This window comes from Stegostoma tigrinum, chromosome 3 (assembly GCF_030684315.1).
Source record: "Stegostoma tigrinum isolate sSteTig4 chromosome 3, sSteTig4.hap1, whole genome shotgun sequence".
Classification (NCBI taxonomy): domain Eukaryota; kingdom Metazoa; phylum Chordata; class Chondrichthyes; order Orectolobiformes; family Stegostomatidae; genus Stegostoma; species Stegostoma tigrinum.
In genome coordinates this window covers 29,497,870-29,519,658 of record NC_081356.1, presented here as the reverse complement: position 1 = coordinate 29,519,658, position 21,789 = coordinate 29,497,870, and the positions used below count along the sequence as shown (strand labels likewise).

General features: G+C 44.3%; 2 protein-coding genes across 5 annotated transcripts in view; both read right to left on the bottom strand.

The window, feature by feature from the left end:
* gda (guanine deaminase) overlaps positions 1-3,344 on the bottom strand; it is a 43,945-nt gene extending 40,601 nt beyond the window's left edge. Inside the window, exon 1 of the mRNA XM_048525472.2 lies at positions 3,129-3,344. Coding sequence (XP_048381429.2) covers positions 3,129-3,260 — 132 coding nt within the window. The 5' untranslated portion in view covers positions 3,261-3,344. The remainder of the gene's footprint in view (positions 1-3,128) is intronic.
* A 12,795-nt stretch (positions 3,345-16,139) lies between these two features.
* The window catches only part of c3h9orf85 (chromosome 3 C9orf85 homolog), a 30,628-nt gene continuing 24,978 nt past the window's right edge, over positions 16,140-21,789 (bottom strand). For 2 of the 4 annotated variants that reach the window (XM_048527427.2, XM_048527426.2), the window contains exons 3-4: positions 21,623-21,736; positions 16,533-17,881 (exon numbers count right to left, since the gene is read on the bottom strand). In XM_048527427.2, coding sequence (XP_048383384.2) covers positions 17,569-17,881; positions 21,623-21,736 — 427 coding nt within the window. In that variant the 3' untranslated portion in view covers positions 16,533-17,568. The other 2 variants (XR_009444841.1, XM_048527425.2) reach the window with 2 other exon arrangements.

Below are 21,789 nucleotides of genomic sequence, written 5' to 3'. Positions count from 1 at the left end.
GTCAAAGCATATTCTTTGTGAACTGGGCCAACCAATCCGATGTTGCCTTCACTCTCAGGGCAGATTACCTGAAGATGCTAGGCCTATGGTTTGGAGGGGCTGTGGCGTGCACAAAATCTTGAAAGGAATGTGTCACCAAGGTGAGGCAGAAACTGGGCAAGTGGGAGTGCTACTCCCTGTCCACTGCAGGTAAAAACCTGGTCTTCAGGTGTGAGGTACTCCCCGTATTGAGGCATTTGGCACAAGTCTGGCTCATTCACTGAACCTGCACCTTTGCAGTCACTTGAGCCATCTTTCACTTCACCTGAAGGTCAAAGGTGTACCGTGTCCACAGGGTTACAAATGTACAAACCTCTGGATAAAGGGGAGAAAGACATACCCAATGCTGCCCTCATCCTGATGGCCACATTTGTGTGTGGCTGCATCAAGCTGTGCGTAGACCCTCCAAACGCAGCAGCAAGTGTCACTGCTTTACCTCTCCCCAGTTTTGCAAGAGATGGGACTGGCCTTGGCACCACAGAATGCTCCAAGTAGTTGGGCTGTTCTATATCACCTGTCCTTCATGGAAAAATCTGCAAAGAAAAACACCTTAGACCACAAGTCCATTAGGAAGTGATCAACAAGTAGTGCACTCAAGAAAAGGATCCTGTTGCATGGTTCCCTGAGCAGACTGTCAAAAGTCATTTCACAGAATTCCTCATCATCAGAATTTTCCAATGAGCACCAAGATATCGCTTAGCCGGTGGTGGGAAGGGCACTGCCCATCAGATCCTTTTTGCATACCCAGTCTCTGTGCTCCACTGCACACTGCCCTTAAAGCAGCTGTTAGTGGGGTTAGGACAGGCTGTCACTCTCTCCTTCTGCAATGTGCCTTTTTAAAGAAGGCCTGGAGAAAGACAGAACATAGAACAGTACAGCACAGGAGCCTGCTCAATTATTGGATCCTCTGTTTGCCCCAAGATGAATATAAGTAGTGCCATGCATGAGTAGGAAACGCCTTTGGTTTCTGCAACTGCAGGGAATACCAGATTTCAATATTTGTTTTATTTTCTTTTTATGCAAAGGCCGTAGAGAACATCTTTAGAATCTGTGTATGTACGTTAAAAAATTATCTTTATGAGTAAAGTGTACTTTTGCAATAAAACCATCTCTCATTTTTCAACAACATTCAAGTTCTGTTCTACCAAGCAACCTCTACTCAAATAGATCCCACATATCTCTGTAGATCAGTGCAATTCATAATTTTGATTCCAAATTCCATCACCTCTTAAATCTCAGCACAAGCCTTTTATATGTTGCTGCTTAATCAGTTATATCTACAATATCCATTTCACAATCATAATACTTCTATAAATAATAGGTGTAAAACTTGTTAATATATATGACAGTAACTTATGTGAAATAGGGAATTGGTTTCTGTTTCATTTGCCAAGAGCAGTAAATGATTACGCCTGGAAATAACATGCTTTGATGATGTGGAACTTCTTTTTGTTCCTTTTATTTCCACCTATTCCGCTGAGTAGACTATGGTGAACGAGTTTGCCAAATTCAACTTGGGTGAGTCATTCCAAAATTACGTCTTATCCTGTTTCAACTAGATCAGGCAAACAGGTTTTTTAACAGAGATGTTTAAATCGTTACAGTAAATACAGAATAAATGTTTCATGTGGCAGAAGAGTCAATTATCAAAGCGGACGCAGATTTAATATGGTAGATAAACGAACCATTGTAACGCAAAGAAAACAAAAAAAAAATTCACAGTACGCTGTTGTGACCCAGAATGTGCTGCCTGAAAGGGCAGTTGGACCAGATTCAGTAATAATTTCCAACGGCAAGTTGAATAAATATTTGAAGTCGAAACGTTTGCAATGGTCATTCAGACAGAGCAGAGGAAGTGGAAATAGTTAGACAGCTTTACTAAAGGGCTGGCCAGGCATGATGAGCAAAATGCCCTTCTTCTGCACTGTATAGTTCTATGTTTCTCCACTAACTGGTCCTAACTGAGGAGATATGGTAAGAGATTTGACAATGTGCCTAGTTCATGGCATTTTATTTGCCAAACTACTTTCCCATGGTTTTTAGAATAATAAAATAATTGAAACCAGAAGACGGGGGAAAGTAAAGACTGTACAGAACCGGTTTAGTATCTGCATATTTTTATGTTTTACGTGTAATGAACTATGGACTCTGGATTCTCAATCAAAGAGAGAAAACTAAAGCTAACAACTGTATAGCCACACTTGGTATTTATTAGAGAGTATAAATTCTCATACCGAGATTATACCACGACTAGAATTTGTCTCACGGAACCTGTACAAATACAATTCCCTAAATTATAAACAAAAACAAAAATTGCTGGAGAACATCAGTATCTGCTTTCTCTCCACCCATTTCTGCCGCAAATCTAATTTCTCCAGCAATTTCTGTTTTTATTTCAGATTTCCAGCATCCACGATTCTTTGTTTTATTTACAGTTTGCATATGTGTTGGAACCTTGGGTTCGAGTTAATTGAGGAACTTGTATTGTGTTCTGACATGTAAATATAAAATTAAAGATTTGCACACAAATTGGGTTGTTAAACCTTACAAGTGACAAGATGAGTCCCTGTGGTGTAACAGTAGGCCATTTGGCCCATCAAGCCCACGTCAACCCTCTGAAGAGCATCCCATCTCCCCCTACCCGTTTGCCTGGCGTTTCCCCATGATCTGAGACGTTACTCCTGATTTCCTCTCCGCTGATGTTGGCAGACGTTCTGAACTTTTCTATTAATTTCCTGTTTTTGTTTCCTCACGGGCATCTTACACATTATGGACAATCTGCGGGAGGAAACCCACACAGAGAAAGTGCAAACCTCGGTCGCCCGAGGCTGGAATCGAACCCAGGTCCCTAGCGCTGTGAGGCAGCAGCGCTAACCAGTGAGCCCCCGCACCGCCCGGGTGACAAGTAGCCAGCTGACTATGACATTTGGATCAGGGACAGAAAACTGCTACTTCTGCATGTAACCATTTTTATATATAAAAAAAACTCAAATCATGCAGCACCGTTCGGCGGACCCCTGAAGAACATTCCAATTTAACAACCGATTTGGCAGTATTATAAACGGGAAATTTGAAACACGAGTTCTCACCTTTCCCATCCCGTTTACTCCCAGGATACGAGGGGCTAGAGTTTCCATTGGGGAAGTGTCAGTGGCATGGATAAAGGTCCCCTTGAAAACTTGGAGGCTTTCGCCTTGCGGACGGGGAGTTTCGGTTGTCATGTTGTGGAGTGACAGCCTTCCTCTGCAGCGCTGAGAAAGCTGTGGAGAGTACCAATACACACCACTTCATTCTCTTAAATTGAAGCTTTGGGCGCGCATATCGAATAGTGGGCGTATACCTTCCTTTTGAGAAACAACTACGCGTCGGCTGGGTTTGCTCTAGAGCCATCAGAACAAAAAGGTCTAAAGCAATCGAAGGTAAAAAGAAAACAAACGAATAATAATGTCGTTGCTGGTGTCCATCTCACACTGTAGTTTAAAAAGGACATATTTCAGTCCCCAACAATTACAACTCGTGGGGCATCTAATCCCACATGCACACAGAATCGAAGAACATTAAAGGAGACCCTTTGGCCCATCGTAGCTGAGCAGGTCATTAATCGTCCATCTATTCTAATCCCATTTACCACACTTGGCCCTCAACCTTGAATGTTGTGGTATTTCAAGTCGTCAGTTAAATAGTTCTTAAATGTCTTGAGGGTTCACATCTCTACCATCCTTTATAGGTCGTGAGCTCCAGATACAGCCCTCTGGTGGAAACATCTTTCTTCACATGCCTTTGAAACCTCCCACTCCTTACCTTAAAGCTGCTCCCTGGTTACTGAGATAACAAAGTGTGAAGCTGGATGAACACAGCAGGCCAAGTAGCATCTCAGGAGCACAAAAGCTGACGTTTCGGGCCTAGACCCTTCATCAGAGAGTGAAGGGTCTAGGCCCGAAACGTCAGCTTTTGTGCTCCTGAGATGCTGCTTGGCCTGCTGTGTTCATCCAGCCTCACATTTTATTATCTTGGAATTCTCCAGCATCTGCAGTTCGCATGATCCCTGGTTACTGATCCTTTTACGAGAGGGAAACCTGTACCTACCTAACCTGGCTACGCCCCTCAAAACTTTGTACACCTAACTCCTTTCAGCGCCCTCTGCTGCAGGGAAAACAATGCCAAGCATATTTAGTGTCTTTTCATAGCTGAATCACACCAGCTCAGCATACACCCTGTTAAAGTGTTGGAAAAGGTGCAGAGGAGATTTACCAGGATGTTGCCTGGAATGGAGGGAATGTCTTACAAGGAAAGGTTGAGAGAGTTAGGGCTTTTCTCTTTAGAGCAACAAAGGATGAGAGGTGACTTGATAGAGGTGTACAAAATGATCAGAGGTGTGGATAGAGTGGACAACCAGAGACTTTTCTGAGTGGTGGAGGTAGCTATTACGAGGGGGCATAGTTTTTAAAGTGAGCGGAGGTAGATATAGGGGAGACGTCAGAGGTAGGTTCTTTACTCAGAGAGTGGTCGGGGCGTGTATTGCATTACATGCATTATTTTCATTTCTCTGTGTTTACCTTGTTATGAATCCAGCTAATGGTAATACTGGACAATTCAAATTTCCAAACGAAACCTATTCAGGGTAGTCTATTTAGGACGGAGATGAGGAGACATTTCTTCATCCAAGGAGTGGTGAGCCTGAGAAATTCAGCCTCACAGCACCAGGGGCCCAGGTTCAATTCCAACCTTGGGTGACTGTCTGTGTGGAGTTTGCACATTCTCCCTGTATCTGCGTGGGTTTCCTCCAGGTGCTCTGGTTTCCTCCCACAGTCCAAAGGTGTGCAGGCTAGGTGGATTGGCTATGCTAAAATTGCCCATAGTGTTCGGGGGTGTGTGTCCAGAGAAGGTTTCTTCTTTCCTTCTCTCCCAGTACAACTCAGTCCCGGGTTCTGTAGTTGGGGTAGAGAGAACCTGACCGACAGTGCGGCCTGTTGATCTTGGAGTTTTGCTTTGGTGACCCCATCGAACATTAGCATCTCAAGGTCCAGATACGCTGTGAGTGTCGTGATCAGAGAGACGTTCACCCTAATCAACTTAAACTCCTCCATGCCTTGGGGGATTGTGGCAGGTGATGTAGAAGTGTAAGGCCTGGTCCCCTGACTGGTGTGTCCTAAGAGGAGGCCTCTAGAGAGTCTCTATGTGGTTCTTTCTCCATTTACATGCTGACTAGGAAGGAAAAACTGAGTGAGACCAAAGTTCCCTGTCGCCTAGCAACAATAGCGGAAAGATGGAAGTGAAGGCCTGTGTGTGTATCCATCAAATTCTGAGACTGCTGGATCTGGCAGCTGTCAGCCAGGCGCTCATATACCAGACGCAGCAGGATCCTAACAGCATTAGTGCAGTCATGCAACCTTTGTGTCAATCCCTCCAGTACTTCCAACAAACCTATTTGCTGCTCCTATGTCTACTTGCGCATTTTTATGAAGTTTGTAAGTGCTGACACCATGGGTTCCTCTCCTGCTTGCAGCTGAGCAAATACTTGCTCTCCAGCAATCTTCTAAGTGCCAGCAACCTGGGATGCCTTTTCCCCCAACCAGCTATGGCAAAGTGGCGGTGGTCTACTCACAGGTAGATAATCCCTGTTCTAGTTAAAATACTCACCAATGTGTCAGTGTCTGAGCTGGTGGAGGGTGCATATGGCAGCCTTGACAGTTCATCCTCTGAGGCACCCATGTGTTCTACCTCAGAGGGAGTGGAGGGGATGTCTTAAAGGGCTGTGGTGTTGAGCACCGAGACCATGCTGATATCACCTATACCTGAAGGAGTCGAAAGTGAGAATGTGTCGTGAACAAGTTTGGACATGTTCAGACACATTCACCATGGTGTTAATAGGATAGCAGCACAGCAATGCAAACTCCAGGATATGATGTTTTCAGCATCACCACAGGTATGATTCCAGTCCTCACTAGCAAGCGCTAGCATCCTCTATTTGTAGGCTTATGGAGCCAAATGATGGGCATCCCACCACTGCCTTAGCTCTGTCTGCCCTATTATGAGTCTTATTATCCTGGAACAAGACAAAGGGAGGAATTGAGTGAGATGAAAGTGTGTGGCACAGCTGTTGCTGCTAGAAATATGGGTGTCTCAAGTGAGTGAGTAGGGGCACACTGGCTGTGCGCTGTTAGTTGTTTGGTTGGTTACTGGTGCTGTTGAGGGTCGTTGGCGGGGAGGGGTGTTGTGCAGTGACTGAGATAAAATGTTTTATGCAAGATTGAGAGTGGTAGACCATGAGACTGGTGGAGATAGGTGCAGTAGCAGATTTGGAGTGAGTGTGATTTGTCAGAGAGAAGACAGTGGCAGACCTACCATGGCAGAGCAGATATGGTAATTAATCTTCCTGTTACACTGCTGGGCATTACAGAGATAGTACTGACCTGCATGGCAACCTCTGAGTGGCAGGGACTGGTGTTGTGCCTTCTAGTCTGATCCTGGAGGAGAAAGAAGATGGCATTCCCCTGTACCCTCCCATTCACCAGAATCTCCACGTCCGTATTTGCAAAGTGGAGTACTAATTTTCCCTGATAATAAAATGTGAGGCTGGATGAACACAGCAGGCCAAGCGGCATCTCAGGAGCACAAAAGCTGACGTTTCGGGCCTAGACCCTTCATCAGAGAGGGGGATGGGGTGAGGGTTCTGGAATAAACAGGAAGAGAGGGGGAGGCGGACTGAAGATGGAGAGAAAAGAAGATAGGTGGAGAGAGTATAGGTGGGGAGGTAGGGAGGGGATAGGTCAGTCCAGGGAAGACGGACAGGTCAAGGAGGTGGGATGAGGTTAGTAGGTAGGAGATGGGGGTGCGGCTTGGGGTGGGAGGAAGGGATGGGTGAGAGGAAGAACAGGTTAGGGAGGCAGAGACAGGTTGGACTGGTTTTGGGATGCAGTGGGTGGAGGGGAAGAGCTGGGCTGGTTGTGTGGTGCAGTGGGGGGAGGGGACGAACCGGGCTGGTTTAGGGATGTGGTGGGGGAAGGGGAGATTTTGAAGCTAGTGAAGTCGACATTGATACCATTAGGCTGCAGGGTTCCCAGGCGGAATATGAGTTGCTGTTCCTGCAACTTTCGGGTGGCATCATTGTGGCACTGCAGGAGGCCCATGATGGACATGTCATCTAAAGAATGGGAGGGGGAGTGGAAATGGTTTGCGACTGGGAGATGCAGTTGTTTGTTGCGAACTGAGCGGAGGTGTTCTGCAAAGCGGTCCCCAAGCCTCCGCTTGGTTTCCCCAATGTAGAGGAAGCCACACCGGGCACAGTGGATGGAGTATACCACATTGGCAGATGTGCAGGTGAACCTCTGCTTAATGTGGAAAGTCATCTTGGGGCCTGGGATAGGGGTGAGGGAGGAGGTGTGGGGGCAAGTGTAGCATTTCCTGCGGTTGCAGGGGAAGGTGCCGGGTGTGGTGGGGTTGGAGGGCAGTGTGGAGCAAACAAGGGAGTCACGGAGAGAGTGGTCTCTCCGGAAAGCAGACAGGGGTGGGGATGGAAAAATGTCTTGGGTGGTGGGGTCGGATTGTAGACGGCGGAAGTGTCAGAGGATGATGCGTTGTATCCGGAGGTTGGTGGGGTGGTGTGTGAGAACGAGGGGGATCCTCTTTGGGCGGTTGTGGCGGGGGCGGGGTGTGAGGGATATGTTGCGGGAAATGCGGGAGACGCGGCCAAGGGCGTTCTCGATCACCGTGGGGGGAAAGTTGCGGCCCTTGAAGAACTTGGACATCTGGGATGTACGGGAGTGGAATGTCTTATCGTGGGAGCAGATGCGGTGGAGGCGGAGGAATTGGGAATAGGGGATGGAATTTTTGCAGGAGGGTGGGTGGGAGGAGGTGTATTCTAGGTAGCTGTGGGAGTCGGTGGGCTTGAAATGGACATCAGTTACAAGCTGGTTGCCTGAGATGGAGACTGAGAGATCCAGGAAGGTGAGGGATGTGCTGGAGATGGCCCAGGTGAACTGAAGGTTGGGGTGGAAGGTGTTGGTGAAGTGGATGAACTGTTCGAGCTCCTCTGGGGAGCAAGAGGCGGCGCTGATACAGTCATCAATGTACCGGAGGAAGAGGTGGGGTTTGGGGCCTGTGTAGGTTCGGAAGAGGGACTGTTCCACGTAACCTACAAAGAGGCAGGCATAGCTGGGGCCCATGCGGGTGCCCATGGCGACCCCCTTAGTCTGTAGGAAGTGGGAGGAGTCGAAAGAGAAGCTGTTGAGGGTGAGGACGAGTTCAGCTAGGCGGATGAGAGTGTCGGTGGAGGGGGACTGGTCGGGCCTGCGGGACAGGAAGAAGCGGAGGGCCTTGAGGCCCTCTGCATGAGGAATGCAGGTGTATAGGGACTGGACGTCCATGGCGAAGATGAGGTGTTGGGGGCCAGGGAATTGGAAGTCCTGGAGGAGGTGGAGGGTGTGGGTGGTGTCACGGACGTAGGTAGGGAGTTCCTGGACCAAAGAGGAGAAAATGGAGTCCAGATAGGTGGAGATGAGTTCGGTGGGGCAGGAGCAGGCTGAGACGATGGGTCGACCAGGGCAGGCAGGTTTGTGGATTTTGGGAAGGAGATAGAAACGGGCCGTGCGGGGTTGGGGAACAATGAGGTTGGAGGCTGTGGGTGGGAGGTCCCCTGAGGTGATGAGGTCATGAATGGTGTTGGAGATGATGGTTTGGTGCTCGGGTGTGGGGTCATGATCGAGGGGGTGGTAGGAGGTGGTGTCGGAGAGTTGGCGTCTGGCCTCGGCGATGTAGAGGTCAGTGCGCCATTCTACCACTGCGCCATCCTTGTCTGCGGCATTTCCCCTTATCGTCCATTCTCAAAGCAAATAAATTGACACTTGCGGGGAAGCTGTAGACTCTGGGTGTAAAACAGCCTTTTAAATATGGCACTGATGCCAAGAATCCCAAGTTATCCTGGAGTAGAGAGTACTTCTGCCCATGGTTAGTTGCAGATTATGATGAGCTGAGTGCTATATGGTGTGTGCGTTGTATCATTTACGATGTGAATTTGGGATGGTATGACAAATAAATACTGCAAGGCTTTGTGGAGAGAAACTCTACATGAATCTCGCCAAAAATTACAACTGATTTCTGATAAGGTTCAGCCTTTTGTTTCTATTCATCACTTTAAATATTCATTCCCTCTACTATAATGGCAGCGGTATCTACTATTTACAAGTTACTCTGCAGCCACTTGCTCCATGACAGCGTCTTTCAAACCTGCATGCTTTACCACGTATGACAAGGATGTCAGATCTTCAGGAATATCACCCAAGTTCCTGTCCAAGTCATAAACCAACTTTATCTGTAATTGTATCTCTGTTCCTCGACTGCTACTGTGTCAAAATGGTGTAGCTTCCATCAGAACAACATTGTGGATCAATCTATAACATAAGCAGTTCAAGTAGAAGGTTCACTAACATTTTGCTCACAATCTCCTGGGATAGGCAACAATGTTCACAGCTCATGAATGAATAAGAAACATGTTCCAATCCCATTCCTTCAGAATTTACTTTTTATCAATATATGAATTTAATATTTTCCTTACATATTTCTCTTTCAATCATTATTTTGAACCTTACAATGTCATGATTGCTATTGACCAGATGCTCCCCGTATGCTTATCTGTATTATCTTTTTAACTTCCCATTACTAGGTCCAGTAGCAAAACCTCTATAGTTAGGATATTACATTACTGAGCAAGCATATAAATCTGGACGCATGATAATAATTCCATTTGCCTTTCCTCCATGCAATTTTCCTTGTGAAAGTTGAAATCTCCCATAATTTTTAGTTGATATATTTTACTCATTCCATATACTTTCCTTTTCTCCTTCACTTCCAACAGAGCCTATAGTGTACCTCAGTTAGTATTAGAGAGAAATGGAGTCTTGTAGCACAGAAACAAGCCCTTCAGCCCACCAGGTCTATGCCTCCCAAAAAACACCAAGCAACACTAATTCTATTTGCCAGCACTTGGTTCACAGTCTTTTTTGTCCCAGCAATTTAAATCGTCATCTAGATGCTTCTTAAATTTTGTGAGAGTATCTGCCTCTCCCTTCTTCTCAGTCAGCATGTTCCATATATGTATCATCCTCTGAGTGAAAATCTTTTTCTCAGATCTCCTCTGAACTACTTGCTCCATACCTAAAACTTTTGCCCTCTGGTTCTAGACACGCGTACCGTGGGGAGGAGATTCTCACAATCACCCCTGTCTACACATCTCATAATTTTGTATACCTTAATCAGATCTCACCCCACACCCAGCCTCCTCTACTCCAGGGAAAGCAAACCCACCTTATCAGCCTCTCTTTATTACTGAGACTATCCACCACAGGCAACATTCTGGTGAATCTCCTCTGCACACTGTCCAGTGCAAACCCGTCCTTCTAATTATCGATGACATCTATCATCCAGCTGGAACTATATGGACTCAGTTACAACCTCAGTGCTAATTATGTTCATTACAGTCATTATGTTATTTCTAACAACTATATCTGCCCCACACCAGCTCCTTCCCTGTCAAAATGCTATACTCGCTAATTTTTTTTTTACAAAATCCCCACAGTATGGAAACAGGCCATTTGGCCCAACAAGTCCACACCAACTCTCTGAAGAGCATCCCACCTGGACTCAAGCCCCCTGCGGTTCCACCCCTGTGACCCTGCATTTTCCCTGCCTAATCCAACTCCACACATTCCTGAACACTACAGGCAATTTAGCATGGCCAATCCATCCAACCTGAAGATCTTTAGACTGTGGGAGGAAACTGGAGGACCCAGAGGAAACCCACACAGACACAGGGAGAACATGCAAACGCCAGACAGTCGCCTGAGGCTGGAATTGAACTTGAGTCCCTGGAACTGTGAGCCACCATGCAGCCTAATATTTTAACTGCTAGCTCTAATCTTCAAACACTTTGTGTTTCAATTGTCCCTGCTACATCTGGCTGTTTATTGTCCCAGTTCCATAATTAAGATATGGATTCAGTATGTAGAATTACAAGCATTTTAATTTGTTTTTATTTATCTTTTGCATGACTTTTTAAAATTGCAGTTAGCTTTATTTAATCAATTGTTTTTGTCTGACCTTTACTCCCATCTCTTATTTCTGTTAACTTCAACCTACTGTTGTTTGTACCATATCCACCTTCCCTCTTATCTCACAAATCTCTAGTTCCAGGCATCCGTTCCATGATGGTTCTGATCCTACCCCTGTCCAGGTGAAGCCCGGTCGAGTCATATTTTGTTTCTTTCCCCAGTAATGGCTGAGACCTGTCACACCAGGCTGGCAGCTATGTTACCACAGTCCCGATCTTTTCATCCTTATTCTAATCCACACATTGTTGAGGCAGTATCTAAGACTACCATCTGTGGGCTCGTGCTTTTTAAATTTGATCCCTAATTTGCTATACAGTCTCGGCAGGACATCCTCATATTGCTTCCTTCTTTCTTGGGATAATTAGGGCTGGGCAATAGATGCTAGTCTTGACAGTGATACTTACATCCCATGAATGAATTCAAAATAAATGTGATATTTTCACCAGCTTCAAGATCTCCCCTCCCCCACCGCATCCCAGAACCAGCCCAGCCGGTTTCTGCCTCCCTAACCAGTTCTTCCTCTCACCCATCCCTTCCTCCCAGCCCAAGCTGCACCTCCATTTCCTACCTACTAACCTCATCCCACCTCCTTGACCTGTCCGTCTTCCCTGGACTGACCTATCCCCTCCCTACCTCCCCACCTATACTCTCCTCTCCACCTATCTTCTTTTCGCTCCATCTTCGGTCTGCCTCCCCCTCTCTCCCTATGTATTCCAGAACCCTCACCCCATCCCCCTCTCTGATGAAGGGTCGAGGCCCGAAACGTCAGCTTTTGTGCTCCTGAGATGCTGCTTGGCCTGCTGTGTTCATCCAGCTTCACACTTTATTATCTTGGATTCTCCAGCATCTGCAGTTCCCATTATCTCTGATATTTTCTGCACCTGGAATTTGAGAACTGGATCCTCCAGACTCCTGTTGCAATTTGCCTTTAGACAGAATCCCTAAGTGCCATTTGGCCCATTGGATCTAAACCGACCCTCCAAAAAGCATACAACACACAGACCCATCTCCCAGTCTATCCCCATACTCCCATATTTCCCATGGCTAATCGACTTGGCCCGCACATGCCTGGACACTGTGGGCAATTTTGCATGGCCAATCCACCTAACATGTACATCTTCAGACTGTGGAAGGAAACCAGAGCACCCAGAGGAAACCCATGCAGACATAGAAATATAGAACTTAGGACCAGAGGAGGCCACCTGGCACTTTGAGCCTGCCATTCTTCATGATCATGGCTGATCACCAAACTCAATAGCCTAATCCTGCTTTCTCCCCATATCCTTTGATGCCATTTACCTCAAGTGCCATATCTAGCGGCCTCTTGAATACATTCAATATTTTGGCATCAGTTACTTCCTGTGGTGATGAATTCAACCGGCTCACCACTCTTTGGGTGGAGAAATATCTCCTCATCTCCGTCCTAAATCATCCAACCTGAATCCTCATATTGTGACCCCTGGTTCTGGACACACACACCATTGGGAACATCCTCTCTGCATCTATCCTGTCCACTCCTATGTGATAAGTGTCTATGAGATCTCACCTCATTCTTCTAAACTCCAGTGAAAACAATCCCAATCTAGTCAATCTCTCCTCATATGTCAGACCCGCCATCCCTGGAAACAGCCTGGTAAAACTTTGTTGCACTTCCTTGAGAGCAAGAGCATCCTTCCTCCGGAAAAGAGACACAATATTCCAGATGTGGCCTCACCAAGGCCCTGTATAACTGCAACAACACATCCCTGCTCCTGTACCTAAAATCTCTAGCAATGAAGGCCAACATACCATTTGCCTTCTATACTGCCTGCTACACCTGCATGCTTACCTTCAACGACTGGTGCACAAGGACACCCAGGCCCCGCTGCACACTTCCTTCTCCCAATTTATAGCCATTCAGGTAGCAATCATCTTGTCTTTGCTTCTGAAGTGAATAGCCTCACATTTATCCTAATTATACTGCATCACCCAACCTGTCAAGATCATGCTGAAGGATCTCTGCATTCTCGTCACAATTCACCCTCCCACCTGTCTTGGTATCAACTGCAAACTTGCAGATGTTGCATTTTGTTTCCTCATCCAAATCATTAATATATATTATGAATAGCTGGGATTCCAACATTGATCCCTGTTGCATCCCACTAATTACTGCCTGCCAATTTGAAAATGACCCATTAATTCCTACGCTTTGTTTCGACTCTGCCAACCAGTTTTCAATTCATCTCAATAAACCTCCTCCAATCCCATGCACTTTAATTTTGCACATTCATCTCTCATGTGGAACTTTGTCAAACACTTTCTGAAATTTGAAATATACTACACATCGATTGGCTTCCCCTTGTCAACTCTACTAGTTACATCTTCATAGAATTCCAACAGATTTGTCAAGCATGGTTTCCCCCTCATAAACCCATGTGGAGTCTGTCTGATCCTGCCACTGCTTTCTAAATGCTCTGCTATAAAGTCCTTGACAATGGAGTTGAGAATTTTCCCCCTACCGATATTAGGCTCACTGGTCTATAGTTCCCTGTTTTCTCTCAGCCTCCCTTTTAAAATATTGGAGTGACATTAGCCACCCTCCAATCTGCAGGGACTGTTCCAGAATCTACAGAATCCTGTAGGATGACCACCAATGCATTCACTATTTCTACAGCTACTTCCTTGAGTACTCCAGGTTGTAGATTATCAAGCCCTGGGGATTTACAGGCCTTCAATCCCAACAATTTTCCCAGCACCATTTCTCTACTAATGTTGATTTCCCTCTGTTCTTTCTCTCACTAAATCTTGCCTTTCCAACAATTCTGGTATCTGATTTGAGTTCTCTTTTGTGAAAACAAAATCAAAGTATATATTCAGTTCCTCACCCATTTCTTTGTCCCCTATTATACGTTCCCCCATTTCTGTCTGTAAAGGACGTACATTTGTCTTAACGAATCTCTTTCACATATATACCTATAGAAACTCTTAGCATCAGTCATTATGTTCCCTGCAAGTTTACTTTCATTCTGCATTTTCCCCTTCTTAATCAATCCCTTGGTCCTTCTTTGCTAAATTCTAAACTGCTTCAAATCCTCAGATTTATTAACTTTCTTGGCCAATCTGTATGCTTCTTCCTTGGAACAGGTACTATCTCTTATTTCCTTTGTAAACCATGGATTGGTCCATTTTGCTTCTGTGACAGACAGGAATAAACAGCTGTTGTAGTTCCCATGAGTGTTCCTTGAATGTTTGCCATTACCTCTCCATTGTCATCCCTTTAAGTAACTGTCCCCAATCTATCAAGGCCAACTCACACCTCATATCCTTGTAGTTTCCTTTATTAAAGTTCAGCACCGGAGTCTCTGAATCAACAGCTTCACTCTCCACCTTGATTAAAAAATTCTCTCATGTTATGGTTGCTCTTCCCCAAGGGGTCTTGCACAGCTTGACTGGCAAGGATTCCCATCTCATTACACAGCACCCAGTCTAAGACGCCTGCTCTCTAGTCAATATCCCCATATATTGGTCAAGAAAACCATCCCATATACACTCCAGGAATTCCTCCTCTATGGCATTGTGGCTAATATGATTTGTCCAATCCAAAAAAACCCATGATTATCAATATTCCCTTATCACATGCATCTCTGGTTTCTTGTTTAATGCTATTATTGACATCACCACTGCAGTTTGGGGGTCTATATGATACCTACTAATATGTTTTGCTCCTTAGTATTTGTAAACTCTACCCACATAGACTCCACATGGGGAGAATGTGCAAATTCCACACACAGTCACCCCAAGACGAGAATCGAAGCCAGGTCACTGGCACTGTGAAGCAGCAGTGCTAAAAACTGCATTGCCCAGTGTGCCCTTTGATATCCTGGTACTATGCAGAACTTGGCAACAGAAGATCAGAGCAGTCATTGGCCTTACAGCCTCTTGAACCTGCTCCGTCAGTTAATATAATCATGGCTGATCCTCAACATCACCTCCATTTTCCATCTGGATCCCCACCTCTTGGCTCCCTTAGTGTCCAACAGCTGGGAAAGTCAGTCATGGGGGTGCTACATAGTCTGAAAGTTTCCCAATATCTTTGCCTGGGATTTGCAGGTGCCAGGAAGGGGTATGGACAAAGAAATCAACCTTTTTTCTTTGATTGGGTTGCAGTGTTGATCATTACCTACCACCAAGAGGGGTGTGATGAGAGTAGTAGGCCATATGTCTCCATGCTGAGCAGCCAATCAGCTCACAGGAAAGGAATACACAGCAAGGGGACTCAGCAGCACAGAAATACATGTATTTGGTAAATAGACAGAACAAGGGGGCTAGGATTTCATTGCAGCAGTCACTTTTAGAACTGCCTCTCAGTATTCTTATGAAAATCATTGGAGTCTGATCCTCATCCCCTCCCTTACTTAAAAATTTGATTACTATAATAAAAACCATGAAGCCGCAGAATCAACACGACCTTCTGGCTACCAGTTCCTTAATAATAGATACCAGCACCATCTCAATAATTCATGTCACTCCCTTGTTTACTCTCTCCCTTCTTTGTCAAATTCTGATCAACTGAGATGGTTCTAAAATCTAGGCAATTTTGGGGAAATAAAAATCATAAAACCATATCCACCATCTCAACATAATCACTTCTAGAACTCCTCAGGGTGACCATTTCTCTCTGGGTGATAGGTGATGAAGAGCGATTAAATGTGTGAAATAGGTGACAGCGTACATTTCATGGGTGACTGCGAGAGAACTAGGTAACGGTCTGTGGAATAGGAGACAGAGACAGAGAGAGAGAGAGAGACTGGATGACTGTTATATTGCTCAAGCTAACCCAATCTATCCTTCACAAAGGGAGATAGTTTTTGATCTGAGAGAAACAAAATACACTGCTCCTTCGCCACAAAAAAATTCCATAATCATCTGCTTATGATTTCACTGAACTATTGTGGGAAGCCAAATACCAACATTAATATGAATGCAATCAATTTTATTTTGGAAAGTTAAGCTTGCAAATTTACAAGAAGATCAATTCCAAGCAGTTTGTACTTTAAAGTACAAACTTGAGATTTGATTTTAATTCAACATTTAGCTGGAATGAATAATTATCATCCTGAAACATTATCATGCTTTTCTCTCTCTTGACAAAAATGGGCTACCACGGAGTATTTTCTGTTTTTAGTTCAGAGTTCCAGCAACTGCTGTAATTCATAAGCTCTTCAGTGCTTTAATTTATTGTTTCTTTTCTTCGAAAAGGAGGCCTGGCTTTGAAGTTTTCTCTCTGTCAACAAGATTTCTGCTCATCTCTCCAGTTCTAACATAAGGCCATCAGGCTGGTTCCCTTTTCACAAATCCTTCATGGCCTGTTGAGTGTTTCCAGCATTTCCTGTTCAGATACCTTAGACCAATGAAAGCGAAGGGGGAAAATAAAGACAAAATACAGTGCAATTAAAAATAAGGAAATAACAGTATGATTTCTTACACAGTACGAGGGTGGCACGGTGATGCACCGCTGCTTCATAACGCCAGGGACCCAGGTTTGATTCTGGGCGACTGCCTGTGAGGAGTTTGCACATTCTCCCCGTGTCTGCGTGGGTCTCCTCCGGCTGCTCCAGTTTCCTCCCATAGTCCAAAGATGTGCAGGTTAGGTGGATTGGCTATGCTAAATTGCCCATAGTGTTCAGGGAGGTGTAGATTAGGTGGGTTATAGGGGGATGCTCTGAGGTTCATTGTGGACTTGTTGGGCCGAAGGGCCTATTTCCACACTGCAGGGATTCTATGATTCTTATAATTTTATTGACTTAAGTAGAAAGTCAGAATCCACTATTTGAAAGATTATCCAAATAAAACAATAATTGTTTGGTAGTACAGAATTGCAGCAGTTTTGAATTTTTCATCTTGCAGATGCAAGAACAGCAAATTTCAAAAATGAGCAACAAATAATATTGCATGAGTAAAGGGTGCTGATTAGTCAAGTCACCGGCCTGTGGTTCCCTTTGAAATCTCACATTCCTGTATATGCCCTGCTGAGTACAGAATAAAAACTTTTGACAACATGTTTATTTTTAATCAGCTGTATATAAACAATATTACACTGTAAAGAATGAATTAGGTCACAATTACATGGTCACTTATGTCACAATGTAGCCATTGAGGGGGTTAGTGCCAACTGGCAATATTTCCATAAATAAGGTGATAATGATGTCAATGTATATTCTGTCAAAACTAGAACAGCAAAACACATCAGTCAAACACAAGTTACATCTATCAATGGTTTGCTCTTACAATTCTGATTTACAAGATGTTAGTTTAATATTTATCACATTCGTGTGTCCTAGCACTATCTCATGCTAGTCAAGCAAAAATTCAACAGGATTCACAAATTATGCAAAATCCTGAGATATTATTGTAACTTACATTGGAATGTTACAATTGCAATCTATCATGCATCCAAAGTCAAGACAGAAATATCAAGCACGTTATGTGCCTCAGTTCCTTCAGCCTTTGATAATTTGTTTTTATACAATGCTGCATCCACATGTGGAACGTGTAGAGGAGTTAAAGAGGATTGAATGAAATCACTTGCATCTTTTACATCATTGCTGTCATCAGTATCAAAATCAGAGTCAGCAATACTGTCATCATTGTCGTCATCATCGTCATCACCATCCTCCTTTCTGCCATTTAGTCTGCTTCTCGTTCTTAAGTTTATTTCAACATTGCTGTTTTCTTGTTGATAGTCCTCAGAAGCCAATCTGGAAATTGTGGAGATAAAACAATTAGACCCATTAACTCATTCAAAGCACAAAAAGAAAATGAAGAAATTATATTAATATAGCTTTTTCGTATCTTCAGTAGGTTCATAAAGTGCTTTGCTACTAATGCATTGCGGTCACTCTGTAGGAAAAACAGCAGCAAATTGTGCAGAGCAAGCTCCCACAAACAGTTACATGATAACCATCAGGTCATTGGCATATTTATTCCCCACCCAATGCCCAAAAAAATATGCAGAGTTAACTGCACAGATCTTCTTCAAAGTAGTGACGGGGCATTCAGGTTTACCTGTGAGATGGATGCGGGCAGGCTTGTATAAAACAAGGTTAGCCATCAATGTGCTATCTCCTTCCATTGAATGGGTCATTTCCATCGAATGATATTGCACAGTTGCTAAGAATGCTTTATGTTCAGGTAATTAGACAACCTAATTACAGAAGACCGCAAAAAAGGTGGTTCAGTGCAAGGATTTGAGTCTGGAAGTTGGAAAACCTGGGAGATTAACAATGCCTGTAGCCAGCAGGAACAGTTGTTCTTACTGGTGGAAGCTGCCCCTTGTGGTTGGGAACTTTCCCTGATAAAACCTATGCTGATTAACATACCCACAAATCAACTTACAGCTGGGGGATTGTAAAGTAGCCGAATAAAACCCTAACCAGCAGGAAATGATTACTGCAAACTGAAGAATTCAAAGACAGGAATTTAAACCAAACCCTCCCCAGTGCAATTGTGCAGAGGACTAGTTTCTACACCAGCCCGATAGCGCTTGCCCCAAATGTAACAGGAAATAAATTAGGGCAAAACTCTGCACCTAACCCAGTCACTGCTCTGGTAGGGTGGTGAATAGTCACACCAAACCAGCTCAATTTATAGTTGTAGGGAAGGTCGGGTGCAAGCTTGCACATGTCCTTCAATAGTCAGTCAATCTATAAAGCTGTCCTGAAATAACTTCTGTACTGTCCCAAGAATGTGGGATATTATTAGTATGTGAATTTTGAATGACAGACAGAATATAATTCAGCACCTGACATATCTCATGCTACTGACAGGAAAAACCCTATATGTTTTGGTATTTGGATGAGACTCTGTTCCAGACTTTTGTCCAATGGAAGCAGCTGCAACCTTATCCATCACTCTTTGAACAAGCTGCTCCTCATTTTCTTCCTGCACTTCATTGCCACAATCCATGCAATGGTAGGGACTGGACAACTGAGAAGATTCCATCTCTCTGTTCCTGGACCAACTGATCATCTACCAGGCTCAGTTTGGGCTTAATACTTGTTAAAGGGGTAAGAAGGAAATAAAGGGCCTTCACGTTGGCAAAATCTGTGTGCCCCTGGAGGGGGAGTGTGCAGTGGGCATCTTTCTACAAGTGGAAGTGGACTGGGTACTCAACATTAGCAGTGACAAGTAATTGACTTGAAATGGTCAACTCACTCAAAACATATTCCTTTTAAAAAAAAAGTTAAAATCAGTTCCATTTAATCTATTTCTCTCTCCACTGATGTCACCTGACTAGCTGAGCATTTTCTGCTTTTATTACAGGTGATTAAAACAAATAAGGATGTTGAGAATGCCACTTGGTTGCAGAGATTAATGTAGGACATTTTAAAGCAAATGCACCAAACTTGATGTCACGTTCTATTTAGCAGGGGAGCAACTAATAAAGAAGAGAAGGGGATAGTTTCTGGTTTTTTGCAGACAATATGGATTATGGGCAGCACGGTGTCTCAGTGGTTAGCACTGCCGCCTCAGTGCCAGGGACCCAAGTTCAATTCCAGCACCGGGTGTCTGTCTGTGTGGAGTTTGCACATTCTCCCGGTGTCGGCATGGGTTTCCTCTGGGTGTCCTCCCACTGATCAAAGGTGTGCAGTCTAGGTGGATTATAGGGGGAATGGGTTGGTGTGGACTTGATGAGCCAAAGAGCCTGTTCCCACACTGTAGGGATTCTAAGATCTGCTCTTCTATGTTAACAAACATTATCTCACCAGCTTTGGCAATGGATTTACCTGGGACCCAGAATGACAAGGCCAGCTTTTATTAGAAAGAATTGGGTCATATTTTTAAAAATAAAATTGTTTGTTGCTTCCAACTTTGAAGTGCACCAAGATTTTCTGAAATTTTGTTTTGTTCTAAACCACTATGCATATGCGGGTCCGCTCATTATTGACACACATTGCTGATTAAATATTACTAACTTATAGGTTAACAGACGAACTAGCAAATCAGTGAAGATCTTGAACTAAATGTTTCTGTTAATTTAAAGTGGAACAAAAACATGTTGCGAAACAAAGCACCAATCAGAAAATAAGAGCTTGAACCTGAAAGGCATAAGAATGTTTAGAATGCCATCTGGCAGCAATGAATAATGTAGCACAAAGCGTTCCTGCTCCTCAACTCAGCCGCTCTACTGTAGAATGTTGTCCAAATGTAAAACAATCTTCACATTTGTGACCAGAAAGGAAAAAAATTCTGCACATTATCTCACCTAAGGACAAACTGCCTTTATTGTGAATGGCTCTGCCCAGTGGAATAAAAGCATGCACCTACAGGAACTCGGCACAGCAGTGTGCATCACTGCCCCATTACAGAGCTGTGGCAGCAGCTGCCAGTCACAAATACGGCACTGCCAGTATAATCACACCGATTGTATACACTGGATCTTGGCTAATTGACACGTCTGTTCCTTCTGATGAGCCACGATCTTTTCAGCCCTGGGCTGAATCAGTGCGAGCTAATGTGAGAAGCAGCTAAGGCCGGCACGTTCTGAAGAAGGGTCACTGAATTCGAAACGTTAACAGTTTTCTCGCCATGGATGCTGCCAGTCCTGTGTGAGTCCCAGCAGTTTCTGTTTGAGACAGCATGGCTGTTGCTTTAAAGGACTAAAAATGTGGAGCAGTCTGCACACAGAATGTAATCACGTAGCAGCACGTGCACAGACCAGTCCTGAAGCCTGTCACTATGGCCCCATCTGCACAAGCCTTGGGGACCTATTTTGGCATTCAGAAAGGTGAAGGTTTATAAGAGTTTCATTCTGGGAATTCTTCTTAAGTTATGAAGCTTGATTAAAGAGACTGGGATTGTTCCCCTTAAAAGAAAGGTTGAGAGATGATCTGGAGGTGATCTAAGCCATGTGAAGTTTAGATAGAATACATAGGGAGTAGCTGCTCCTTTTGGCAGCAGTGGCATGAACTGGAGGACACCCATCTGAAAGCGAATGGCAAGAACCAGAGACAGTGAGAGGAAAAGTTTTTTGTTGAAAGAAAATGCCATGAGTGCTTAGGATCTGAAATGCACTTACCGGTGGTTCAGTTGAGGTTTCCAATAATAAAAAGGGGAATTGGGCAACTATCTGGAGAAATAATTTGCAGGGCCACAGGGAAAATACACAGGTATGGGACTAACTGAGTTTCTCTCATAGCAGGCACGTACATAAAGTAAGTCATGGCCATCTTCTATGACGTTAAAATCTACTAAATCTATGTAGGTTAAACCACATTACATGGCTGGCTGTTCAGTAGAGCCACTGGTTGGCAAGGGCAATGAAGGGTAGGCAACAAAAACAGCCTTGCTTGTGCTATGTAACTGAAATTAAATGCCAGGAGAATAAAAAGGGTACTATGTTTGCACCATAGGATTCCATTGACTTACAAAAATGATCTTTCCTGTCTGGGAGATTCCATTGTTTCACCAATTATAAAGTATTGGAAAAAAATACTCACGGATTCACAATCTCTTCTTTCTTCCCACATTTGGCGCAGAGCTCCAATTTGAAAGCACAGGGTTTACACATAATGTGGTAAGAGTCCTTCACTGTTTTCTGAAGGCATTTAACACTAAACAGAAATAAAAACAAAGGTAAAAAGAAAATTGCTGATATTTTAACATC